We start from the raw sequence: 23,937 nt of genomic DNA on the forward strand, positions 1-23,937 counted from the left end.
AGACACAGGCTGCTCTCAGTAAGCAAAGCTCTTTATGTTACCCTTTCACAGTTTTCACCAAAAACGAAAAAATATTCCAAATAAATAAATTAATACATAGAGACTGTATGGAAGGTTACAGTATAATCCAGTCTTTAATGACTAATGAAATGTTTTAATGCCCAATTAATTACTGTCAAGGAAGCATAATGAGAATATGTACTGTATATACAGTGTATCTCTTCTTCAAGAGTGATTGAATAAATCCAATATTAATAGCTTAAGCAATGAGCAGGGTCGTTATTATCCAAGAAGTATCTGTCCCAAAACGTATTAAATGGATATGTACATTTAAAAAGCTTTAACAAAATTATTAGTGCTAGCAGAACATTATATAGCTTCTAAAGTGGATATTAGTAATTCATATCTGACAGATGGTATTGCTACTGTAACAATGCACTGATATTTCAGACAAATTAGCAAAGCTAGTTTGACCAATGAACACTTCCATTTGTCATCATCAGCGTTACATCTCTATCCTTGGCATACAACGTCCTCTGTACTGTCAACAATGTGTGTTCCACTGTATCTTCAAACACAGAACTTTAAACCCACAATCTTTTATAATAATAATAATAATAATAATAATAAAAATAAAAATACAATTAAAATTCAGCCCTGCCACAAGCTGAGGGATGTGGTTGGATAAAAACGTTACCACTCTCAAATCCATAAACAGAGCTCTGTATGGCCAAAAAAGGCTTCACAAATGTAGGATTGTGGCTTTAATTGTCTTCAGGTGACGTGCTCTCCGGGGGGCTTCTCGTCTGGGCTGGTCTTCTTGGTGAAGACGGAGGACAGCTCCTGCAGCAGCAGCTCCTGAGACGGGGTGCAGGGTCTCTGCTGCTGCCTCCTCCTGGGCACCGGCTGCAAGGGGGAGCACAGCTCCGGACTGTGGGAGTCTGGGCTCACCACTAGGGTGTCCAGTGAGCCGCCACCACCACCAGGTGGCAGCAGCAGGCCATCCCCGCCCAGAGAGCGCACCGGGTTGGGCCCGATCATGCGGTCCAAGGAGGCTGTCTTCCTGGGGCCCAGGGCCAGACTCAGGGGCCGTTCAGGAACCTCCTGGGTGTCCGAGCTGCTGCTGGTGAGGAAGCTTGTCTCCAGAGACTTCAGGACCTGCAGACCAAAGTCCCCCACCTCCTCATACAGAGGCTCTGGGCTCTCTGGGCGCTCCTCAAAAGAGTCCTGCTGAACCTTCATTGGCTGTATGGAGAACCAAGAGAGGACTGAGTTCCTAGCTAATAACTAATGGGTGGGTACGACGGTTCACATTGGTATTGAAGAATAAGGGGAAAGTGCTTTGGGCATCTGGAAAACTAGCTAACACAGATAGATATTTGTATGTTTGATTCTATATATTTGTGTGTATGTATGTGTGTATATGTTACGGTACATGTGGGAAGACGGTACATGTGGGAAAACTCAGGTTAGGGTTAGGTGCTACGTCGACTTGGTACATGCTGGCATTAGGGATGCTCCGATCTGGATTTTTGGGGCCGATACCGATCACCGATTTTTTTCCTCAAGATCAACCGATACCGATACCGATACCGATTTTTTTTAAATACATAACTGTAGGCCTACTGACTGGATAGCCTACATATGTTTTGCTTTTTAGACAAAAGTTTTGATCCATTAGGCACCAAGCAAACGCAGACCCATTTTTATGGCATAGTAAAGGTCTGGCCTATCACCCAGTTAGGGCCTGAAGCCCAAGTCAGTCGATATGGCTGTATAAAAGACATCATAAACGTGGCCTTCATGGTTTACATACTGTTACGTCCTCCTATGTTTTCTGTTCAGTTATCTGTCTTCCCCAGGGGAGAAAAAAAAAAAAAAAAAAAAAAAAAAAATCGGTTTTTGCGATCGGCCATTTTTGCCGATCACCGATCGAGTCATTTGGAGTGAAATCGGCCGATTTAAATCGGTGGCCGATAAATCGGAGCATCCCTAGCTGGCATGTCTAACCCTACCCCTAACCCTAATCCTAATCCTAACTCTAACCCTAACCCTAACCCTAGCACCCTACCACCTAACCCTAACCCTAGTTTTCCCACATGTACCGTATTCCCACATGTACCGTAACATATATATATATATATATATATATGTATATATACACACACAAAGCTACATGATATTAAAGCATGTTAACAACATTACGATTTTCATATTATCAGAAGGTTGAAGTATTATTTATTAGGGACGAAAATGGGTATTACGGAGACCATCTGCAATTACGCTAACAAAAAAGCATGTGTGGTTAATGGGAGAAATGTGGAAGAGGATTTGCCTTTCAATGACATCAGAAAAACAAACAGACTTCCTCTCGTAAGGCGTGGCCATTGTTTTAGTATCACAACCTCAAGATAATCGGCCAATACACTGAAAACAAAAGGTAAATTCAAGCAAAACAATTCACTTGTAAATGCATTGGGGCTGGGGTAGCAAAAGCAATAGCCAGGCCATTTTCTGAAGACACACAGGAGGAATTTGCTATAAGCTTCCAGCCTTCCCTCAAGGCTAGAACAATACTGGAGAACAACCTCTCCTCCCTGTGTATCCTGTTGTACACACTTCAAACATCCCCACCAGCAGGAATGGGAGGAGAGGTTTTTGGCAGACAGAACCAACTACATTTGTAAGGGAACAACACTCTGTAAACAGATAGGGCTATTTGAGAGATGTTGACGATTACATTTCAATAGTCATTTGGAATTCCCTGGAATTCTTTGAAGAGGAAACTGCTATGTTCATGTTGAGAGTTGAATTCTAAACTAGTTTCTGGTTAGATGACAGTGAATAGAAAGATCATCTTCAACCACATGCTCGAGTTAGGGTTAGGGTTAGTGCACAAACGTATGCAACAGCATGCAAACAATAACCAGTGTGTGTGTGTGTGTGTGTGTGTGTATACAGTACTTACAAAAAACATAGAGAGGGTCCTTCTGGCGTGCAACTTACGCTGCAGAGAAAGAATAACACCAGTGCACCCCATGTGAGCAACAGAAGAATGGTGAATACTACTGTATGTGATGGACTACAAACACAGTGATACAAAATGCTAATACCACTCCACCTTAAAGGGTTACAGTAAGAGAAAGCACGGCAGTTGCCTCATGCTTGCACACACCAGAGTTTGATTGGCTGAAAGCATGGTAGAGTTGCTCTCATTCCCTCGTATGGGCACCAAGGGCATGGTCCCGAACTTTTGCTTGGAGATGTCAGAGGAGGAGTGACGTCTTAACACTGGGGGTCGGGAGTCATCGTTCTGCAGAGGGAATCACATGATCATTGAAACATATAGTAGTGCTAACTTTCCAGTGGGCTACCGAAAGCACTAGACTAGCTGAAACATATCGATGGCCGAAACGTAAAACCTCCTATCTGCAAAATTCCCATTTTTTTCCACAGACAGACCTATCATGTGCAACCTTCCTTGTTGTCGTCTTTTAAAGTGAAAACCGCAAATCAGAACATTTTGCAGATAGGAGGTTTCGCGTTTCGGCCATTGTTATGCAGTATCTACAATTGCTGGGGAAAAGCAAGACAATAATGGATCATATTATAATTAATCAGAACATCTTGTATTTCTACACAGATTATGCATCTGTACTGATCTAGAGAGATTGAAGGTCTTGGAGGGTTTAGTTTTCCATAGCCTCTCCACTTTCCTGTACAATACCAATGCAGGCAAACCCAAAACCTTTAGGCGGGAACTTGCACACACCTGTGCTTTGAGGATAGTAGTGATCCAGTCCCACAGGTCAGACTCACAAAAGCAACAAAGGTACCTGAGGGCACAGAACAGTGATCAGCTGAACATTGAAACCAGTTGGGCGAAGCAGCCAATCAACATCAGTCATTCCACACTCCCACCAAATAAATGCAGACCAACAATAACCATGCAGACCATTTACGTAACATATCCTATTGCGTGTCAAAAGATCGAATATACAGTATGATGAGGAATTCTGAGCAAATCTCTCAAGGTGGGTAAAAATGATGTATCCATGCACACATTTCAATTCTATATGATAGGATGGGAAAGTAAAAACTAGTGTTTACGGTACTTACATCTGATGTTTGTCCATCAGCACTGTAAAACCCCATCTAAAAAGTAAAAATAAAAGATTTCACTGCATTTAGAAGTCGAGATACAACTGGTATTTTCGAGGAAATAAAAAAAGACTTCTGGAATATTGGGCCGTAAATATTAATGTATGTTACTTTGTGGGTGCTTTCAGCTTCCTCCGAATCCCAATGTAGATCTTCATAGATTTCAATGCCCATTCCTTCTCAGGTTTGACACTCTGAAAGAGAAGAAACATTGTATTGTATGAAAAACATCTAAACGGCACATCAAATCTTGACATTTAACGGTAGTATCAGCTGGATGACAACCTATATTAAACAATGCACACATAGGAAGTGAAACACAAAAATACAATAAGGACAGAAATTACCTTTTTGTCTTTCCACAGCAGCAGCTTGTGATCTTTAATCTGAAACGTGTGTTCCTGGAACTTATTCCCCTGAAGAAGTTTGGGAGGCTCCTCACGACACTTCAGAACTCCCATCTTCATTATGTCACTCTTGTAGACTGTGACCAAAAAAAACATACCACCACCATGAGCTTGAAGTGCATATTGATGTCATAAAATACAATAATAATCATATAACATTATACCAATAAATAAAAATTAAGTCATTCCGCTGTAGCTGTTTGGATGGACCAAGCTATCAGACCTTCCTGTTATTGTACTTCTGTGAGCTGTGTTTACCCGTGAGTAGGGATGTACCAATGCCGATACCAGTACTCATACCCGATACTGTGCTCATGTACTCATTCTCGTACTTAAAACTACTCCAATACATCCGCTCCCGATACCACTTTATGGCAACGTAACGTGAACTCTCCTAGCAGGTAGGCAGAGGAGGAGCAATGTCAGCAGTTTGGAGATATTTTTGGATAGGCGATGATGACGACAAAAGTAGAGCAGACTGCAAACTATGCTCTGCTAAATTCTGTATATGTGACCGGGTCTGGTGCAAGAGTAACATGTCAGGAATCGTCAAGTTGGGATTTCTTTTTTTTTTAATCTTTGTTTTCCTATTACGAAAGTTTAAGTGTTGAACAGCCCTCTCATTAATAACAAACAACAGTTTTAGGATCACTAAATACTTATAATTTGTCAGTGAATTCAGCTTGTTTTTTATTCACTGCATCGTCTGCCTTCCTGCTTTGTACTCGGGTGAGTGTTAGTGATACACGGCTTGTAAACAAACTTACATTTTAGGACTGTTCAAAAGCAAGGACTGTGTGATCATCTGGTTAAGTGTAGTTGTGTGTTTTTAGCATGTTCATGTTTTATCAGCATATTATGATGTGCTAAACATGCAGTTAGATGTTACATAGCAATGTTTTTTGTTAGCTACTACCTAGTTACCAATGCGATGGTAGCAGTTTTGATAAAGAGTGATTTTCTCCGGTATTTGGTTTGAAGTGTACCAACATTCAAATAAGCATACATTCTTCAACTATTTTCATATTTCAATGTATGACACATCATTTTAAAGTTTACAATCTGCAGTTTCATAATCTGTAAAAATAACTTGCCGACTTGGGGACCAAAACACCAGACCCTGTCACATACTCACATCTGTTAGTCAGAAAGTGAGGAAATGCTGATGAAAATAAAACATGTTTTCAAGTCATTGTTAGAACTCTAATGGTATTATTAAGTACTCGTATCGGTGCATACCTGTGAGGATGTTGATGCCCTCTACTTTGGGTAGTCTTTTGACTAGTAGATAAGCAGAACTGGGATCAGCCATTTTACACCACTGCAGGGCTTGTTCAAGGACCTTCTCTTTGGGATGCAAAGGTCGTTCTGGGACAAAAAGACCAACAAATGATAAAACTTTGTTAACTTGCAACTGTTCATTGGTTAAGCATTATGTGATGGTTACCATAACAACGACTTCATGTGTCAAACAGAAACTGTGTTACAGTTTAGTTGCATGCATTTCTAACACACTTCTCAAAGTCTCCTAAAATACCATTGTATTATGTTATTCTCAGTTCTTGTTATCATAATTTCAGTTCTGATTATTTGCAGTACAGCTATGTGTTTGTTCTTGGAGCTAAAACAACTATTTTAAGCTGTTTCAATTTCTAATCTTTCGGAAAAAAACAAGTGCTCACCAAGTTGCCCGTCCTCTATTGTCTCAAAAGTCATCCAGACATCTTTCTCCCCAGCAGGAACATTCCTCATGTAGAGAACCTGATTGGTCAGCTCCTCAGCACACATAGTTGGAGATACCTGTCCATGTCATGGTCATTTTAGATTCCTAGTTTCTCTAAGAACATTCAGGTCCAGCAGTTTGTGTGGTGGCTGGTGACCAGGCGCCATCTTGTGGCTAAATGTGTCATGGCATGGGAATTGCCTGACTTGTTACAGAAATTACACATCATCCATGGAAAACTGAGATAAAAATAATGTGCACTTACTTTTAGTGTGATACAGCAGTCTGGTATTTTGTGCTCCAGATACACCTCAATAATCAAGTCACCTGCTTGAGATAGCTGCAGAGGACAGAGAGAAACCCATGTGTCAATCTGTAATCAGCTATTACCTCACTTGTCAGTCCTCCCCTGGGAAATGACATGTTAAAGTACCTGTGTGTCCTTCCAGGTGGTGATGAGACTGATCTCCAGTTCTATCTGGGTCCTCTGCTCCTCATCGATCTGAACAAACAAAGTCAAACATACGTATACAACATGTATACAACATGTATACAACATGTATACAACATGCAACATGTACACCACATGTACACAACATGTATACAACATGTATACAACATACAACACGTACACCACATGTATACAACATACAACATGTATACAACATGTATACAACATGCAACATGTACACCACATGTACACAACATGTACACAACATACAACATGTACACAACATGTATACAACATACAACATGTACACCACATGTACACAACATGTATACAACATACAACACGTACACCACATGTATACAACATACAACATGTATACAACATGTACACAACATACAACATGTATACAACATACAACATGTACACCACATGTATACAACATACAACATGTACACCACATGTATACAACATACAACATGTATACAACATGTGAAACATATAATACGTACAGTAGATTTGGCATACTCACGTCAAAGACATACAAGTAGTTGTCAATGAGGTCCTCAACGATCTTCACCTCATGCTCACCTTTCCCGTCGGTCTGGAAGAGGCTGGGGGCGAACAGCAGGGAGAGGTTCTTGGTGCACATCTGGTTGAGGTCAGCACACTTCTGCACTCTGGTCCACAGAGAGAGAACACATGTTATTATAAGGAGCACTCTACTCAAAATAATTTTCAAGTATATTTCTCATCAGTCCACCATAAGTATGTTGTGCCTTAAATCCTCATAGATATCCGTAGATATAATCGTAGATAGATAATCGTATATTTACTTCCTGGAATAGTGATGTCATGATGTGTTTCGCATCACCTGGTTGCTGTTACTCATTGCGACACAGTATTTACAGCAATAACCCCAGTTCTAACCACAAAAACAGTGTATCAATAAAAGCACAATACTGTACTCTGCATTCAATAGTGTGTTATGCACCTCATGATAAAGTCAACTGTGACCAAAACATGACCCGTCAGTCAGGGGTCTGAATGGAATAAACCATGACTACAGGGTCCAGTTGTCCAAAACCTTTACTATGGACCAGAATGATCCGGATTCTGTTTTGCTATCCAGGATCAGATTTATCTGGCTGATTTTGAGTCGTATAGGAGGGGAAATCAGCCAGTTCCATCTGATCCTGGACCAGAGAGAAGAATCGGGATCATTCTGATCCAGATTAAAGGTTTTGAACAACAGGAGATGATGGTAATCCATCTAAAGAAGGGCCTGTGGCTGGAGCCTACTGACCGATAGAGGTGGCTGATGAGTGCAGCCAGCGTAGTCCTGTTCACTCTGGGTAAGCCGCGGATGATCTCCTTGTATCTGTCCAGCCGGTGGGTCTTTGGGAGGGGTAGTTCTATGGGAGGGGAAGAGGGACAATTCAAATGTTATGGAGTTGAGCTGATAGAAACAAAATAAGGCAGCAAGACAGAACGTTTTGTTTATGATAACAAATGTGTCAAAAATCACTTTATGTATCAATTAATTGAAAACCCTTCAGTACAACAACTCAGTAGATTCGATATATAAGTACACTAAGAAAAACCCTGCAAAAACTCCAATATAAACAGTAGTATTAGTTCTCACAGCTCCAGAAAGTGCTAATGTACTAACCCTAACCCTAATGTACTAACTCTAACCCTAATGTACTAACTCTAACCCTAATGTACTAACTCTAACCCTAATGTACTAACTCTAACCCTAATGTACTAACTCTAACCCTAATGTACTAACTCTAACCCTAATGTACTAACCCTAACCCTAATGTACTAACTCTAACCCTAATGTACTAACTCTAACCCTAATGTACTAACTCTAACCCTAATGTACTAACCCTAACCCTAATGTACTAACTCTAACCCTAATGTACTAACTCTAACCCTAATGTACTAACCCTAACCCTAATGTACTAACTCTAACCCTAATGTACTAACTCTAACCCTAATGTACTAACCCTAACCCTAATGTACTAACTCTAACCCTAATGTACTAACTCTAACCCTAATGTACTAACTCTAACCCTAATGTACTAACCCTAACCCTAATGTACTAACTCTAACCCTAATGTACTAACCCTAAGGCCACACTGGATACCTCTACCTCAGCAGCGCTTGTGCGTGGCAGAGCTGCTGCGGCTCTCACACTTGCAGTGTCCATACAGACGCAACCATGCAGCTCTGCTGAGGCGCTGCTACTGACAGCCCTATCTTTGTACATTTGTACATTTACCTTTGATAATGGCCATCAATAGTATGATGTAGTAGTACAATGTTTTATTTCACTTCATTATAAATTGTTCTGGGTTCAGTCTCTGCTGTCCTCCATTCTAAATGAGCTTTTCGAAAAGTGAAACGGTTATAAACAGAAAGCAATCACATTCACCTTCACCTGATGTTCTTTTAACTTATTAACATAATTTAATTCTAGCCTACGTGGGGTTTCTGCTATGACTATACTATATAATATACTTATACTATAGTATAATAGTACCTATACAGCTTTTAATTTGAAACGGATAGTAGAAGTTAAAAAAAGAATGATGATATATTTACAGATATAGACATTGAAACTAGTGTATGTTGCTGGTATGATGTCAATATGACTATCAACAGATCATTTTCACACGTGCATCACGCGGGAAAAAATAGGCAAGACTCCGACTCTCTAGATGGCGTCAACCTGTTAACATGGGCTGTGTGGCTGCTCTAACCTGTTAACATGGGCTGTGTGGCTGCTCTAACCTGTTAACATGGGCTGTGTGGTTGCTCTAACCTGTTAACATGGGCTGTGTGGTTGCTCTAACCTGCTAACATGGGCTGTGTGGTTGCTCTAACCTGTTAACATGGGCTGTATGGCTGCTCTAACCTGTTAACATGGGCTGTATGGCTGCTCTAACCTGTTAACATGGGCTGTATGGCTGCTCTAACCTGTTAACATGGGCTGTGTGGCTGCTCTAACCTGTTAACATGGGCTGTGTGGCTGCTCTAACCCGTTAACATGGGCTCTAACCTGGGCTCTAACATGGGCTCTAACCTGTTAACATGGGCTGTATGGCTGCTCTAACTTGTTAACATGGGCTGTGTGGCTGCTCTAACCCGTTAACATGGGCTGTATGGCTGCTCTAACCTGTTAACATGGGCTGTGTGGCTGCTCCAACCCGTTAACATGGGCTGTGTGGCTGCTCTAACCCGTTAACATGGGCGCAGAAATTAAAAGCAAGAGGGTTCCGCGATGCTCACGCTGCAGCATGTGTGTCCCGGCCGTAAGACAAGTGCTGTTCTGTGGAGATCACTTACTGGCTGCTGTCTGCCACAGAGGGTGCAGGTCACCCATGAAAATAGGGTCATCAATCTCTCGAAAGAACCTCTTCAACACGTCTGTCACGTCCTCGATGAAGTTGTCCCCGATCCGTAGTTTCACATTCCGGGCGTCCTTACGGAACTCTTCCATCAGCAGCTTGATCCTGGACTTGGCACCGTTCTTCCTGTAGATCCCCTCGTGGCCTAGCCCTAAGGAGCAGATTACATCAGGGCTCCATTCAGTTGCGGGGGGGTTGTACAAAATTGTAGGTAGATAACAGGGAAGACTGGTGGAGATAGAAGAGGGACAGGCTCGTTGTAATGGAATGGAATGAGGAATGGTGTGTTTGATGCATAGCACTGACATGACACATTCACCTGTCAAACTACAGTGAGTTTATTTGCATTAGTGTTCACATTGATGTGACACACGTCACCTCGAACCGGTGTCTCATCACTTAGCGACCATTTTAGTTTGGTTTCATTATTTGGGTTCGTTATTAAATGTTGATTTATTGAACCAGGATAGTCCAACTCAGTACCAATTGTCACTGTTTTCCAAGGAGTCCTGGATCCATAAAACACTTAAAAAAAGACAGAATTCTTTCTCACCATACTGTGTGATGAAAGCGATGCAGCTGTCTACGATGATGGGGATGTCGTTCCTGCTCAGCTGCTGCTCACTCAGAGTGTTGCCCCTTCCGCCCGCTGCTCTCTGGATGTCTGCGTGCCACAGGGAGAAGTCTGTCCGCCCCATACCCTGGAGATGAAGGGTCCTGGGGGGGGTAAAGTGGGTATAGTCTCAATGCGAGCCAAACCTATGACAAATGTGACCGACAGGGTTGGAACCTAGGTCGTCCATGGGCCACAAAATGGTGTTAAAGCCAGGGCGCTAGCTCCGGGAGTTAACATGAGCATTCAGGTCCCAGGAAAGCTTAGACATCTTATTATGTTGTGCGGAAAAACTGAGGACTGACCTTCCTTTTTCAACCAAGACGAGGATGTCCTTCTTCTCATGGTTCTCATTCTCAGAGGATATACCTGAGAGACAAAGACAAATACAGACAAGGACATGTGTACAAATGTATGAATGTTAGCTCAAATGTTACTCAACATGAGAAGGTTTGAACACGAGGCACGTGGAGTACAGGAGTCTGTCTTAATGGGAAATGACCCAACGTCATTTGAGCAACATTATGATCACACTGGTACCAGTAAAAACATCAGCCTTTCACTCACTGAGCTCCTGCAGCCGTTTGAGGTTGATGATGTCCTCTGCGGCTCCGTCGTTCCCAGGGCAGATGAAGAGGTTCGACTTCTGCAGGACAAAGTAGCCCTCCTTCCACTGCTGTGGATCCAGCATGGCCTTGTAGCGCAGGACCCCCACCCTCTCAAAGTCCCGCGCCAGCAGGCAATGGCAGCTCAGGGGGGTGGTGGCCTGGAGGAAGACAGCACAGGACGTTGGACAGTAAAACATGGAGCACCAAAGAGGACACATCAGGCTAATTAACTGAGGTTGTTAGTGGAGCAAAAAGGAGCTATGAAAATAACAGTACATCTGGCAATGGAGCTATCGCTAAGCCACGCCCCCTTTGAAAACTCGGACAAACAAACAACGCTTCACTGACAGTGACTGACTGATCGACCGTGACTGAATGACATTCAATGACTTACAATGGCGGGAGTTAGAACATTTTTGATTTCTGATTTACCACAGCAAGTAATAGACAGATGACAAGAATATTTCGTCTAGAAGCTTTTCACCATCGGATATTAGCGAGTTGTTTGTCCGAGTTTTCTTCCTGTAGTGACTTTTGCTGTGATATGATTGGACAATTTCTATTTTGGGGCGTGACTTAGCGATAGGTCCATTGGCATCAGCAGTGGGCACTGGACAAACTCTGAATATGGGAACAAAAGAATAAAAAAATCAATCAAATCTAACGCAGAAAAACTAAATGAAAACAATTGTTGATACCTTTCCAATGGCCTTGGCCCAGCTGTGCAGTGCATCAGGTGTCTCCAAGCCAAACTGGTAGAGCTTCTCTGAGGAAAGGTACAGCTCAAAAGTATAGCGAAACCTAAGGGAGGACAGAGGAGGAATTAGAAATGATGAAAAAAACAGTCTTTCACTTTCAATAGACTGTATCCTTCCACATTGGTTTCAAATGAAATCGGACGTCTCACCTGTCAATAAAACCGTTGTTGTTGTTGCAGGAGTCCGGCCTGCTGACTCCTAGACAGAGGATGTCTTTGACATGGATCTTCATACTGGGTTCAGCACATCTGTCAGACTCGTAGAACAGAAGGGACCGCTCCACCGTACACCAGAACTTCTGAAAGTCTGGGGCCAGAAATACAGCTGCTAACATTTCTTTTAAATAATACGTCAGAATGTTATGATGGGAGCATGTACCCCCCCCGTGCAATACGAGATACTACTGTGCAATAACAATGGGAATAGTGCAATGTTCTATAACCGTGCAATATGTTTACATTCTTGTGATAAGGATCATATACTGTATACAAGTCCACTAGTCGATATGTTTATATGTTTATAAAAGTACACAGTTACATGCTAACTCCCCCCTGTCTATATACCCCCCTGTGAATAGGCCATAGTGTATATAAATATAGAAGTTCACATAATTGATACATTCTCAGATGTCTACCGATCACTTATCCCCCTATTTTTATTTATATCCCCCCCTATTTATGTCTATTTATGTCTCATTCTTTTATTTTATTTTATTATCTTAGAACTGTGTTTGTTTGTTAGCCCCTAGGGTTTGCATTTGAATTTCGTTGTACCTGTTACAATGACAATAAAGATCATTCATTCATTCATGTGGGCAACAGAAAAAGACTCCTATTCAATATTAACCAGCCTTGTTGTTGTTTTAATAAATATTATTAATATTAATTATAATATACATATTCTTTAATACAGAAACATAAATGTCGAAAAGAAAAACCTTTGACCTTCAGAATAAAAAACAAAACAGAATTAACGCCACAAACCGTAATAGCCTCAAATCTAACAGTACTATTTCCAACAGAACGTATTGGTCTGTCTGTGGCGTACTTTGTTGTGAAAAGGCCTTTATAACCGATGTTACTGAGGAAGCACATTCCTCTATTCAACCTGTGCCAAGTGGTGTGCTGGCACATAGTCGCCTACCTTCTCTGGTTTTCCGGGATAATGTTCCTTTGTTCACCGAGCCTGACTTGTAGAGGTAGCCGGAGTGCAGGACAGGCTGCATAATCTCATCATACACGCTGGGGTCTGATCAAAGACGACACAGAGTTAGGAAAAGAAAGAAGAAAGAAAAAAGAAAAGAAATGGAGAACTTCCATCCAGTGCTTTTGCTCTGCACTTGTCTCTAGGCAAAGATAGCTCTCACTTTGTTAATCTTTTACTCACTAGGCTAGCATACAAAGCATGGTCATTTATCACAACTGCTCTCAGTCTGTACTCTCAGTGTTCATGCTTCCGGGTTACCTCTCAATCTGAATGAAAATGTACTGGGAAAAAAAAGAAACTCTAAGCACCTCTAAAGGAACTCTACAGAGTCACAAAGACGCTCTCTGCACACACCAAAAAGGGACCATTTTAAGAAACAGTCTCACTTGCAAAAAAATCTATAACATGTACAATATACCATCTATCCATGTCATTCAACACAGAAACATCCATTTGAAGAATTGCTTTGACAGGTCAAACACATGTACGAGGTTATCTGTCAACTGAACCGTGCTGTGATTATTTGAAAGCTTTCCAAATGTGAAGCGCACACAGAGACGCATCCTAGCCCGTTATGCTGAAGCCTCACCTGAGGAGCCCTGTGTGTGTGCGTAGTCCAGAGACGGATGCTTGTCAAAGCCATTAGAGTCGGAGAGACGGGCCGCCTCCGCCTCGGTAAAGATCTGGGTGACCGTCTTCAGCAGGTTCTGCTCCGTCACGGCGGTGCACAGCGCCTGTGGGGGGAAGGAGAGATGGGGGTGACCCCGTTCACATCAGCACTTTCATCCACTTTACTTGGCCAGAGGGATTGCAGAGATCATTGGATGCACACACACTCTCACACACACTCTCCACCAGTACACACACTCTCCACCAGTACCTCCACAACCACATGCGCATGTACGCACACAGACACATACATACACACACAAGCATGCGCCCACACACCCACACACCCACCCACACACACACACACACACACACACACACACACACACACACACACACACACACACACACACACACACTCAGCAGACGACCACTAAAAGCATTCACGGCCACAGGACATTCAGCCCAAATTCCATAAAGTCCCCCGTTCCCCGTTCAGTGTCCACCCTTTTATCTGCTCTGGTAATTGTTCCTGTTTCAAAGCACATTCCACTTCATTATTGTTGGGATAAATAGTCTGGTAGCCTGGGAACGTTGCAGCCACAGTGTAACTCTAGGAACGCTTTCAAACTCGATTCTATACACACCGACAGGAGCAATGTGTTTTTAAAGGGATAGTTCATCCAAATAACAAAAAATCACATATTTGGATCCATACCCTGAAATGAGTCAGGACAGACTTCATTACACTACTTTGGTTCGGTTTGGCAGTCACTCTCTGCTAACTAGCATTTTCAACCGAAAACCCAATAGAAGTCAATCTATCAGTAGCACAAAATCATTTGCAAAGTAACTTCAAACAAAAGGATACGTCAATGTCAATGTGGTACGTTGAATCCTCTCACAGTTTGCAGTTTGTTGTGCCTGTACTGTACCTTGAGCAGTTCCTCCTGGGTGTAGCTGGGTTGGGGCTGGCGGTAGCGGCCCTCGCGGTACTTGTGGATAATGAACTCCCTCCGCTGGTCCGGGGCAGCGTCACAGTCCAGCTCATCTGTCGGGTACAGCCTGGCAGCCCAGAACTCGTTGGCTCTGTCGTTGCCCAGCATGATGAAGAGCTGCCGCACACAGATGACATGGGGGGGGGGGGGGGGGACCGTGTGGTTATTAGTAGCACACTATATCAGCAGTACAACTTGAGTCTGATCCAAAACGGCCGTGCTTTGGGCCGCTGAACAACATTGCAGCTTTTTGCTTCTTTTATTGTTGTGCTGCAAATGTCAAGGCTAAGAATGTTACTCTCACACACACACACACACACACACACACACACACACACACACACACACACAAAGATCTTGCTTGCAGCATAAACCTTTCACAATTGATTTTAGAACCAACTAGACCAAACCTCAACAATGACTCGAAATCTACATTATTAGACTTAATTTTAACAAATAAGTCTAGCAAATATACTAGTGGTGTCTTTGACCTGGGAGTCAGTGATCATTGTCCTGTTGCCTGTGTGAGAGATGTGAGGTTAAAAAAGACTACATCTCAGGTCATAACCAAGAGGAACTTCAAACGCTTTGATGCAGAGTTGTTCCTGAGGGAGCTGGATGGCTGGATGGCTGTGGCTAGGCACGCCCCTATTAAAACCACTAGGATAAAAGATAGGGTAGTGCCTTGGTTTACTCATGAGCTATCTACCCTCTTTAATAACAGAAATAGTGCCTGGTCCCGTGCCAGACGTACTGGTGTCCCCCAACACTGGCTATACTTCAGGCAGCTCAGAAATAAGTGCACTTCAGCCGTAAGGAAGGCTAAATCCGAATATTTCCTGAATCTGATAACCACCTCATACTCTAACCATGCCAAATTCTGGAATGCAATTCATTTTACAAAAAATCGTCCTTCCAGTGCTCTCCCCCTTAGTATTACTGTTAATGACTCTGTGATCTCTGATCCTAGCGACATTCGCCTTGCTTTTAATAAACACTTCTCCGAAGCTGGTCACCTATTTGATAGGTTGTACCCTGGACACCCCTCTATGGTGGTTTCTAATGATACTGCCCTTGTGGGCCGTGTCCCCCTTTTTACCTTTCAACCATTTACTTCCGCGGAGGTCCTCAAGGTTTTAGAAACTATTGACCCCGAATCATCCACTGGTGAGGATAAACTAGACTAATTTTTTATAAAATTGGCTGCGCCAATTATCAGCGCGCCGCTAACTTACATTTTTAATCTTTCCATTTCCTCTGGTGTATTTCCGTTGGTCTGGAAGTCTGCGCGAGTCATTCCTTTACACAAAGGGGGTGATAGGGCTGATCCGGATAACTATCGACCGATCTCCACTCTCCCATGCCTGTCTAAAGCACTTGAGACCTTGGTCAATTCTCAATTGAAACGCTTTCTATCAATCCACTCAATTCTTAGTCCCCATCAATCCGGTTTCAGACCAATCCATAGTACCATCTCTGCTATCACACTTGTAACTAACGACATAGTCTCGACCTTGGACAAGAGGAACCACTGCGCGGCCCTCTTTGTCGACCTCTCGAAGGCATTTGACACGGTCGATCACCACTTGCTCCTAGAACAGCAATCCGATATTGGATTAGATTTAGGTGCTTGTGCGTGGTTCCATGACTACCTTACCCTCAGGCGTCAGTGTATAAAATCTTCACTTGGCAATTCGGATTTCATAACGGTTACAAAGGGTGTCCCTCAAGGTTCGGTGCTGGGCCCTGTACTTTTTACCATCTATATTAATGAACTGGTATCTTCGCTAACCGGTTGCCACGTCCATTTATATGCCGATGATACCATTCTTTATAGTACAGCAGATTCCCCACATGCTGCTACTATCAACTTGCAGCTAGCCTTTAACTCACTGCAAGACGCCCTCTCGAGGCATAAGCTAGTCCTCAACTCGAAGAAAACGAAATTCATGTTGTTTACTAGGGCTAGAAATGTGGACCTTACAAAGCTTCTTATATCCACAGTTGACGGCTCCTCCATTGAGAGAGTTACCGACTACAAATATCTTGGGCTGTGGTTGGATGAGAAGCTAACATTCAAAACGCATGTCGACGGCCTCGCCTCCAAACTTCGGCAAAAGGTGGGCTTTCTTTACCGTAATCGGTCTAGCTTCCCCTTGCTTTGTAGAAAGAGAGTTGTCGAGGCGGTATTCCTGTCCGTATTAGATTACGGTGATGTTATCTATAGGCATGCAGCTTCATCTATATTGAAACAATTGGACTCAGTTTATCACTCAGCTCTAAGGTTTATTACCGGGGACAGTTATGACACTCACCACTGCATACTTTATGACAAGGTTGGCTGGCCCTCTCTTTCTCTGAGGCGCAGTTACCACTGGAACTTGTTCATTTTCAAGGCCATCTGTGGCAAGCTTCCTCCTTATATCTCATCATTATTAGACTGGAGTCTTGGTACTTATGTGACCAGATCTAATAGTTGGCTTTCTTTTCGGGTTCCGTATGCGCGTTCAGACCTGGGTAAAACAGCCTTTTTTATTGATGCCCCTAATACATGGAACACTCTGCAGCAAACTCTCCGGTTGGAGGTCCTCCCCTCTGCCTCTACCTTTAAACTCCTGGTGCAAAAACTGTATTCTACCGATTGCAATTGTTTTTAGTTTTTTTCTTTTTTTCCTTTAATCCTGTCTTGCTCACTGTTTGTTTGCTCTTGCTCACTATTCTATTGTACACTCGACGTCACTGTAAATGAGGGTGACCTCAGTGCCTATCGAGTTTTTAAATAAAGGTTTGAAATGAAATGAACACACACACACACACTCAGGAACCGAAGAATGTTACTCTCTTACACTTGTGTAATGTGATGTAACCATAAAACTTAACAACGTGAAACTTGAATCCTCATTTCATATCAGGATGTTTCAATGTCAAACATTGTATTCTTGTACATCGTTATACTTTCTCTTCTTATCATCGTATGATCCATGTGCTGGTGATGGAAGATTGAAAATCAGCATGCTGTATTTCTGTGCTGAATTTCATAATGATTCGCTCCATACACTGTCCCTGAATCTGCCCCCCACCTGCACGATCTCATTGCTCCACACGCTGGTGTCCAGTTTCAAGCTCTGTACTTTAGACACCATTGTCCCCAGACCTCTGTGTTGACCTGCAGGCAGAGGAACACAAAAGGCCCCACATATCACTCTTATGGCTCTAGACAATGTTATTGTGTTGGAAATAAGATCCTCAGATGGAGCCTCCAGGCCATGGGGCTAAGGTGTGTAGCCTACTAGGAAACAATTCTGGGCCAAGATCACACTTTACAGGTGAGCGTGATACAACAGGAGTGAATGGGGTGTTCTGTGAGTCACTGCTGTGGTTGAAGACATCTAGGCCTGACAAGGAGAGTCGAGGAGAGTCAAAGTTTATTGGTCACAGGATACAGATGTGTGTGTGTGTGTGTGTGGAGGAGATATGGAGGAGAAGGTGTTACCTGTACCCTTAGACTCAGACTGAAACACATTGAGCAACCGAGTGTCCTATGCTGATGCAGCTACTAATGTTTGTGTTCAATATTTTTATTGTAAAATGTGAACGCAAATAAAGATACTAAAATGTGTCTGTATGTGTATTAGCATTAGCACCAGACCACCACACAAATGCTGTTAAAATATCAATCTTTTTTTAAAACATCCAACAGCCACAGTACTTTTTGGCTCAGGTCTGTCCTGAACAGGTGTTAAACTCACCTGCACAGTTCTTGCAGATAACGACACACAGGTTGATGGAGGCCCAGTCGGGGTTGATGGCCTTGCAGTCGGCACAGATCTTGTTGGACCGGTTGGACCAGATCTTCTCTGCCACCTCGTAATCCGAGAGGGTCTCCGCTATGGACTCCTGCAGAGCCTCCATCCAATCCCTCTTGTCCCGCTCGGACTCGGCTGTGAAGCTGTGCCCCATGAGGAAAGAAAACATACAGTTGGTCTTGTGCCAGTTGGCATCCGGTGTTGGCAAACTTGTTTTGTTCAACTTTTTTTCTTCTTCTCTGTTGTATTCAGGTTCATTGAGGGTGCTGTGTAGGGAGTTTGTGAACAACGAAAAACTGCAGAACACATGTGTGTAGTAGGCCCTACTATTGACACAGTACTAAGTACTATTAGTATGTTACTGTGGTAAGGGCTTTCAAAAACATTATCAGTGAACATATATGTAATTATATATGTAAACACAGACCTGAAAGCTTTGTATGGAGTGATGAGGTCAAAGCTTTTGTGTTTGCCGTCTCTGATTGTAGCTCCTCTCGCCTCTATCAGAGTGATCCCAACGCCGTTCTTAAAACACTGCAGGGAAATAATGTCCAGAACATTAGAGATCACAAAGCAAGGAATGTTCCGTGAGGATACGAACTGCCCTCTATGACGATAGAAAAGGGTCAACTCTGTGCAAATGCTAATGGAACCTGTGGAATGATCCAAAAATCATTGATTGGTGTTAGTGCTCACAGGTAATGTTGATGTTTATTATAAAAAAAGATGAAGTTTTGTTGTATCTTGTACAAGTGTAATCACCTGCTCGCTCTTGTACAGCCAGACCTCCTCTGTGTTAATGGCGGCGTAGATTTTGGATTTGGTTCCTTTAAGCTCCAGGAAGCCGCTCTTCTGGCAGTGGGTTCCAGGGCCGAACCGTGGACGGCCGAACACCAGCTGTTCCTTCACCCTCTCCTGCAGCGTACTGCACCACCTGTGTCTCTGGACTGGGGGGGGGCATTTAAAAAGATGTCTGTTGTGCTATGGACCTATTGCTAAGCCACGCCCCAAAATATAAATTGTCCAATCATATCACAGCAAAGGTCACTAAAGGCAGAAAACTCAGACAAACAACTCGCTAATATCTGATGGTGAAAAGCTTCTAGGGGGAATATTCTTGTCATCTTTAAAAAAACAGGTCTATTACTTACTTGTAAATCAGAAGTTTGAACTCCCCGCCATTGTAAGTCATGGAATGTCATTCAGTCACGGTCGGTCAGTCAGTCACTGTCAGTGATGAATTTGAGCGAGCGTTGTTTGTTTGTCCGAGTTTTCAAAGGGGGGCATGGCTTAGCGATAGGTCTGTTAGCTCATGTAGAAACTCATACAGTACATGCCGTCCCAATTCTGTGGGGTGTATGTGGTACATGAATGTTGTGGTGTGGTAGTGTCTGAAGGCAGGTAACGTTTTTTTAGGTGATGAGAGAGAAAAAGGGTAAAAGCTTTATAGAGCACTACATGAGCTAGTTTTAACACTTGGTGGTGAATTAAAATGTTAATCCATGCAAGGAATTCATTGAAATTCGATTTATGAATTTGTTTTCAGATGCTTTTAGATTCATTCATCTTGCATTGAGCGAATGAAGACTTTATTTGGTCAACCTTTTCTCTATAGTTGGTGGCAGTCACATGATGTTTCTGATTGTGTACTTTGAGAACTGGTCTCTGGTTTATGGCTGCTTGTGAGTGAGTTTTGAAGTGCTGTGTTTACCTTCGTTATCAGCCCGGAAGACAAACGTCCTGTGACTTGTCACTATCTCAAATTTATTGTCTTTGGCTGCCCGGGCCATCTGTATAGCAGCCAATGGAATCACTCCTTTTGGGTATACATCCTTGAAGAGAAGAGATTTGTTAAATCCAAATGTTTAAGCACTGGTGAACATACACACAAATCAAGAGCTCTGTATAGGAAATCAACATGGCCACTTCTCTTATGTATAAAACATTGTACAGTCCATTCCTGCAAAGGCCTTGAAGTAACATAATGTAGTAGACCCAAAGTCTGAAGCAGAGACAGGATGCTGTAGTACAATAGGGATCTTCAGTGTTTCACCATACCTTCTCATTGCCGAAGTACATCAGATTTTTGCCATCAAACTTCACATAGCGCTTCTGGAAAACATAGTTCCTAGAGCAGCAAATATAAAATGACAGTGACCCACAATAATTGATTAAAATCACCAGAATAAGACATGATTTGGAAGACGCTATTGTGATTTGCTGTACATTAATATTGACCACCAGATGACCACATCACTGATTTGATAAAGTAATTAATCAGTAACATTGAAAAGGGAAAAAAGGGAAACAGACTTCTGTAGACCTACAATTACTGACATTAAAGACTTCTCAATGTGTACTGTAAGAAAACATAACAGATACAGGAAAACAGTGGGAAAAGAGGAGACACACCGCTTGGTGAAGACAGAGAGGAAGCACAGACAGCAGTCCCTGAGGAGGGAGGAGAGGCGGGGGGAGGAGAGGAGGAGCAGCCCAGGCCAGGCGTACCCTTGTGGGGAGAGTTTGTCCAGCCAGCCGCAGATGATGGGGGCCGTCCGCTCCGACAGGGAGGTGTAACTGGCGTAGGGCGAGATCGTCTGGTCCTCGTCCAGCTCCGAGGGATACAGGTTGGGGGGGAGGGAGAGGCAGCGAGTGGGCGGTGCCGGCTCCCCCACAGTGGAGTATCCCTGGGACTCGCTATGTAGGGCGTGGGATAGACGCTTGGTCCAGGATAACTTATGTACCCTGGAAAGATATGTTTCACTTAATATATTCGCAGTAAGCAATTGGTGAGCTTAGAATTATAAGGTTCTATCTCCGTTTAGGGTAGTTCAGAGATATTGAGCGTCAACGTTTTTACATTCCAGATGGAACCTTTGTATTTTATTAATTACTAACTAAAAAATGTCAACATTTTAAAAATAACACCACACAGGCATTAATAAACACTTAATGGATCAGATTATGAAAAAAACTCAATTTTGACAAATGGAGATAGAACCTTATAATTCTAACGTCACAAATTGCTTTGGACAATTGGATTTAGAAGACAGAGAGAGCAGAGAGCATTTCAAATCGAGGCTACTTTCTCCATAAGAGTGTGGTCACAGTTTTGTAAGCAAACAAAAAGTGTATTTCTGGAGAGCCAGAAGCATTTGTCTCCTCAAGACACACTAATCTTACCCATGATCCTCCCCTTGCTTATCTTCAACCTTTTTTGTTATCCCTGTCCTTCCCTCGCTTCTGGTCCTTTCCACCTTGGTCGTACACAACAGATAGAATATGCATCAATGTTAAGGGTGTCTTTTGGCCAGCAAAACTAGACACAATGCAGAACTTTCTGATGGAGTTTTGTATAACCTGTTGATACACACTCACCTCAGTGTGTTGAAGTTGTCGCCTGGTTTGGAAAACTGTTTCACAGTATGGGCTGATCTCCTCCTCTGGGTCATCAACAGGGACTATGGTGGAAGAAGAAAATTATCTTTAAAAACTGAGATTACCTCCCCTCTAGGGGAGTTTATATACTACAGTACATGATCAGAGTATGAAGCATGAAAATATCTATACAATTAAAAGTTATTATTAATATTATTATTATTGTTATTATTATTATTATTATTATTATCTGTGAAGTTACTCACAGAGTTATACTTACCTCCATGGGGTGATTCAGTGGTGCTGTTATTTAAAGTGCTGTGGACAGAAATCAAAATATCATTATTGTTTTTGCCCTTAAAGGAGCTTCACTATTTTACACCTCAGATGAGATGGGTTCCTTAAAAAAAAGCCTCACCTCAAATGAACTCTCTGACTATTTTTAGGTTATTTGGCCACAAATGTTGAACTTTGTTTTTGTTCCACTATCACTTCCATAGGTATTGTGTTAGCGGTGGCTAAAATGAGCTGAAGTTAGTGACTTAAACAACTCTGAACTATGGATTACCGTTTCTCATGGCCCATAGACTTACTTTTAAGGTAAGGAGCCATCTGACTATAAGTTGTAAAACAGTGAACTCTCTCTTTAAGGTGGAGGCTCCGATCCAGAACTAGCGTGTCTACAATACATGGTTCAATACTGATTTGGAACTTCGATTTTTATTAAATCATTTGAGACTCTACTATTATATGATGCATTCTGTAACTATGACATGAAACCTATGTGTACCTGTTTCTTTCAGGTGTAATATCCAGTGCTTGCCGAGGTGGTGGTAAAGGAACAGATGGGTTGCATGGTGTGCGTCCACTACTGGCAACAGTGCCAGGTAAAGTGCCACAGTAAATCTCATTGGAGATCATTTCGATGCCACCTCCTGGGGAGTGGGGAGGAGAGATGGACACAGAGGAGGAGAATCCAGTGTTGTCAGAGTTACAAGGGGAGGAGGGGGAAGAAGAGAGAGGCGGGGTTGGGGGCTGGTCCTGGTCTGTCCGTCCGGGGGATAGGGAGACCCTGAACATGGCTGGGGGGATCCCTCGGTTGAGCCTTGGGGGTACAGGGGGCAGCACCCCACCAGACTCTGACGACGCCGAGTTACTCAACCTCCTTTCAGCCAAGCTCCGTCTTTGGTTCGGGGTGGGGGTGGGGGTGGGGGTAGGCACTGGGGAGTTCACATTGGCCTCCCCTGAATTAAATCCTTCCGACACAGTGAAACAGAACGATTCCTGAGAGGGTTCTCTAGATAGCTGGGTTCCTGGTGTCGGAGTGGAGAGTTGCGGATCTGTTTTGTGTCTGTGGAACACAGTTCTGGGTTTTGGTATGGGCTTCACCACAACGTTGCTCTCCTCCTGGCCTGAGTTCATAAGCATGGTGGGCAGGTTTGGCACGGAGCTATTCCGGAACGCTTCGAAAGGGATAAAGACGTTACCACTCCCCTGAGGGGACCTAGGTCCTACCGACTGGCCGGGCTGTCCCGCGTGAATATCCGACTCCGACTGACAGCGACCCAGTAAGAGCTCGGTCGTCGCTTGATGCTGATTGGCTCTCTGGATGTGGCCGATCAGTCTCAGTATTCGCTTCCTGTGTCCGGTGGCAGTTATGCCCAGCTTGGTGAGAGCCTCATTGTCTAGATGACTGAAGTCTCTAGCCGAGAGGAAGCCTGACCGGTGGAACGTGTTCAGGTACCGCTCCAGGTGGATGGCAGCCAGCAGGTTCTCAACGTCCGTGTCTCCACCGATTGTTGCCAT

The 23,937-nt window shown here is 43.1% G+C and overlaps 1 protein-coding gene across 1 annotated transcript; it reads right to left on the reverse strand.

Annotated features, from left to right (window-relative positions):
* Nucleotides 1-744: 744 nt before the first annotated feature.
* arap3 (ArfGAP with RhoGAP domain, ankyrin repeat and PH domain 3) lies at nt 745-23,937 on the reverse strand (the record flags this gene model as incomplete). Its single annotated transcript, XM_080525399.1, has 33 exons — nt 745-1,245; nt 2,969-3,007; nt 3,176-3,313; nt 3,773-3,836; nt 4,120-4,155; nt 4,273-4,355; nt 4,509-4,645; nt 5,808-5,936; nt 6,251-6,368; nt 6,557-6,631; nt 6,725-6,793; nt 7,272-7,419; nt 8,046-8,154; nt 10,094-10,306; nt 10,709-10,872; nt 11,074-11,137; nt 11,336-11,534; nt 12,075-12,177; nt 12,284-12,440; nt 13,278-13,382; nt 13,930-14,074; nt 14,885-15,064; nt 18,028-18,113; nt 18,697-18,896; nt 19,181-19,287; nt 19,516-19,700; nt 20,465-20,585; nt 20,812-20,881; nt 21,262-21,498; nt 21,937-22,010; nt 22,132-22,214; nt 22,412-22,449; nt 22,922-23,937. The coding sequence occupies 33 exons, from the start codon at nt 23,935-23,937 to the stop codon at nt 775-777; spliced, it is 5,163 nt and encodes a 1,720-aa protein (XP_080381525.1). The 3' UTR covers nt 745-774.

The sequence above is a fragment of the Nansenia antarctica genome (assembly GCF_963989245.1).
Source record: "Nansenia antarctica genome assembly, chromosome: 3".
NCBI lineage: Eukaryota > Metazoa > Chordata > Actinopteri > Argentiniformes > Microstomatidae > Nansenia > Nansenia antarctica.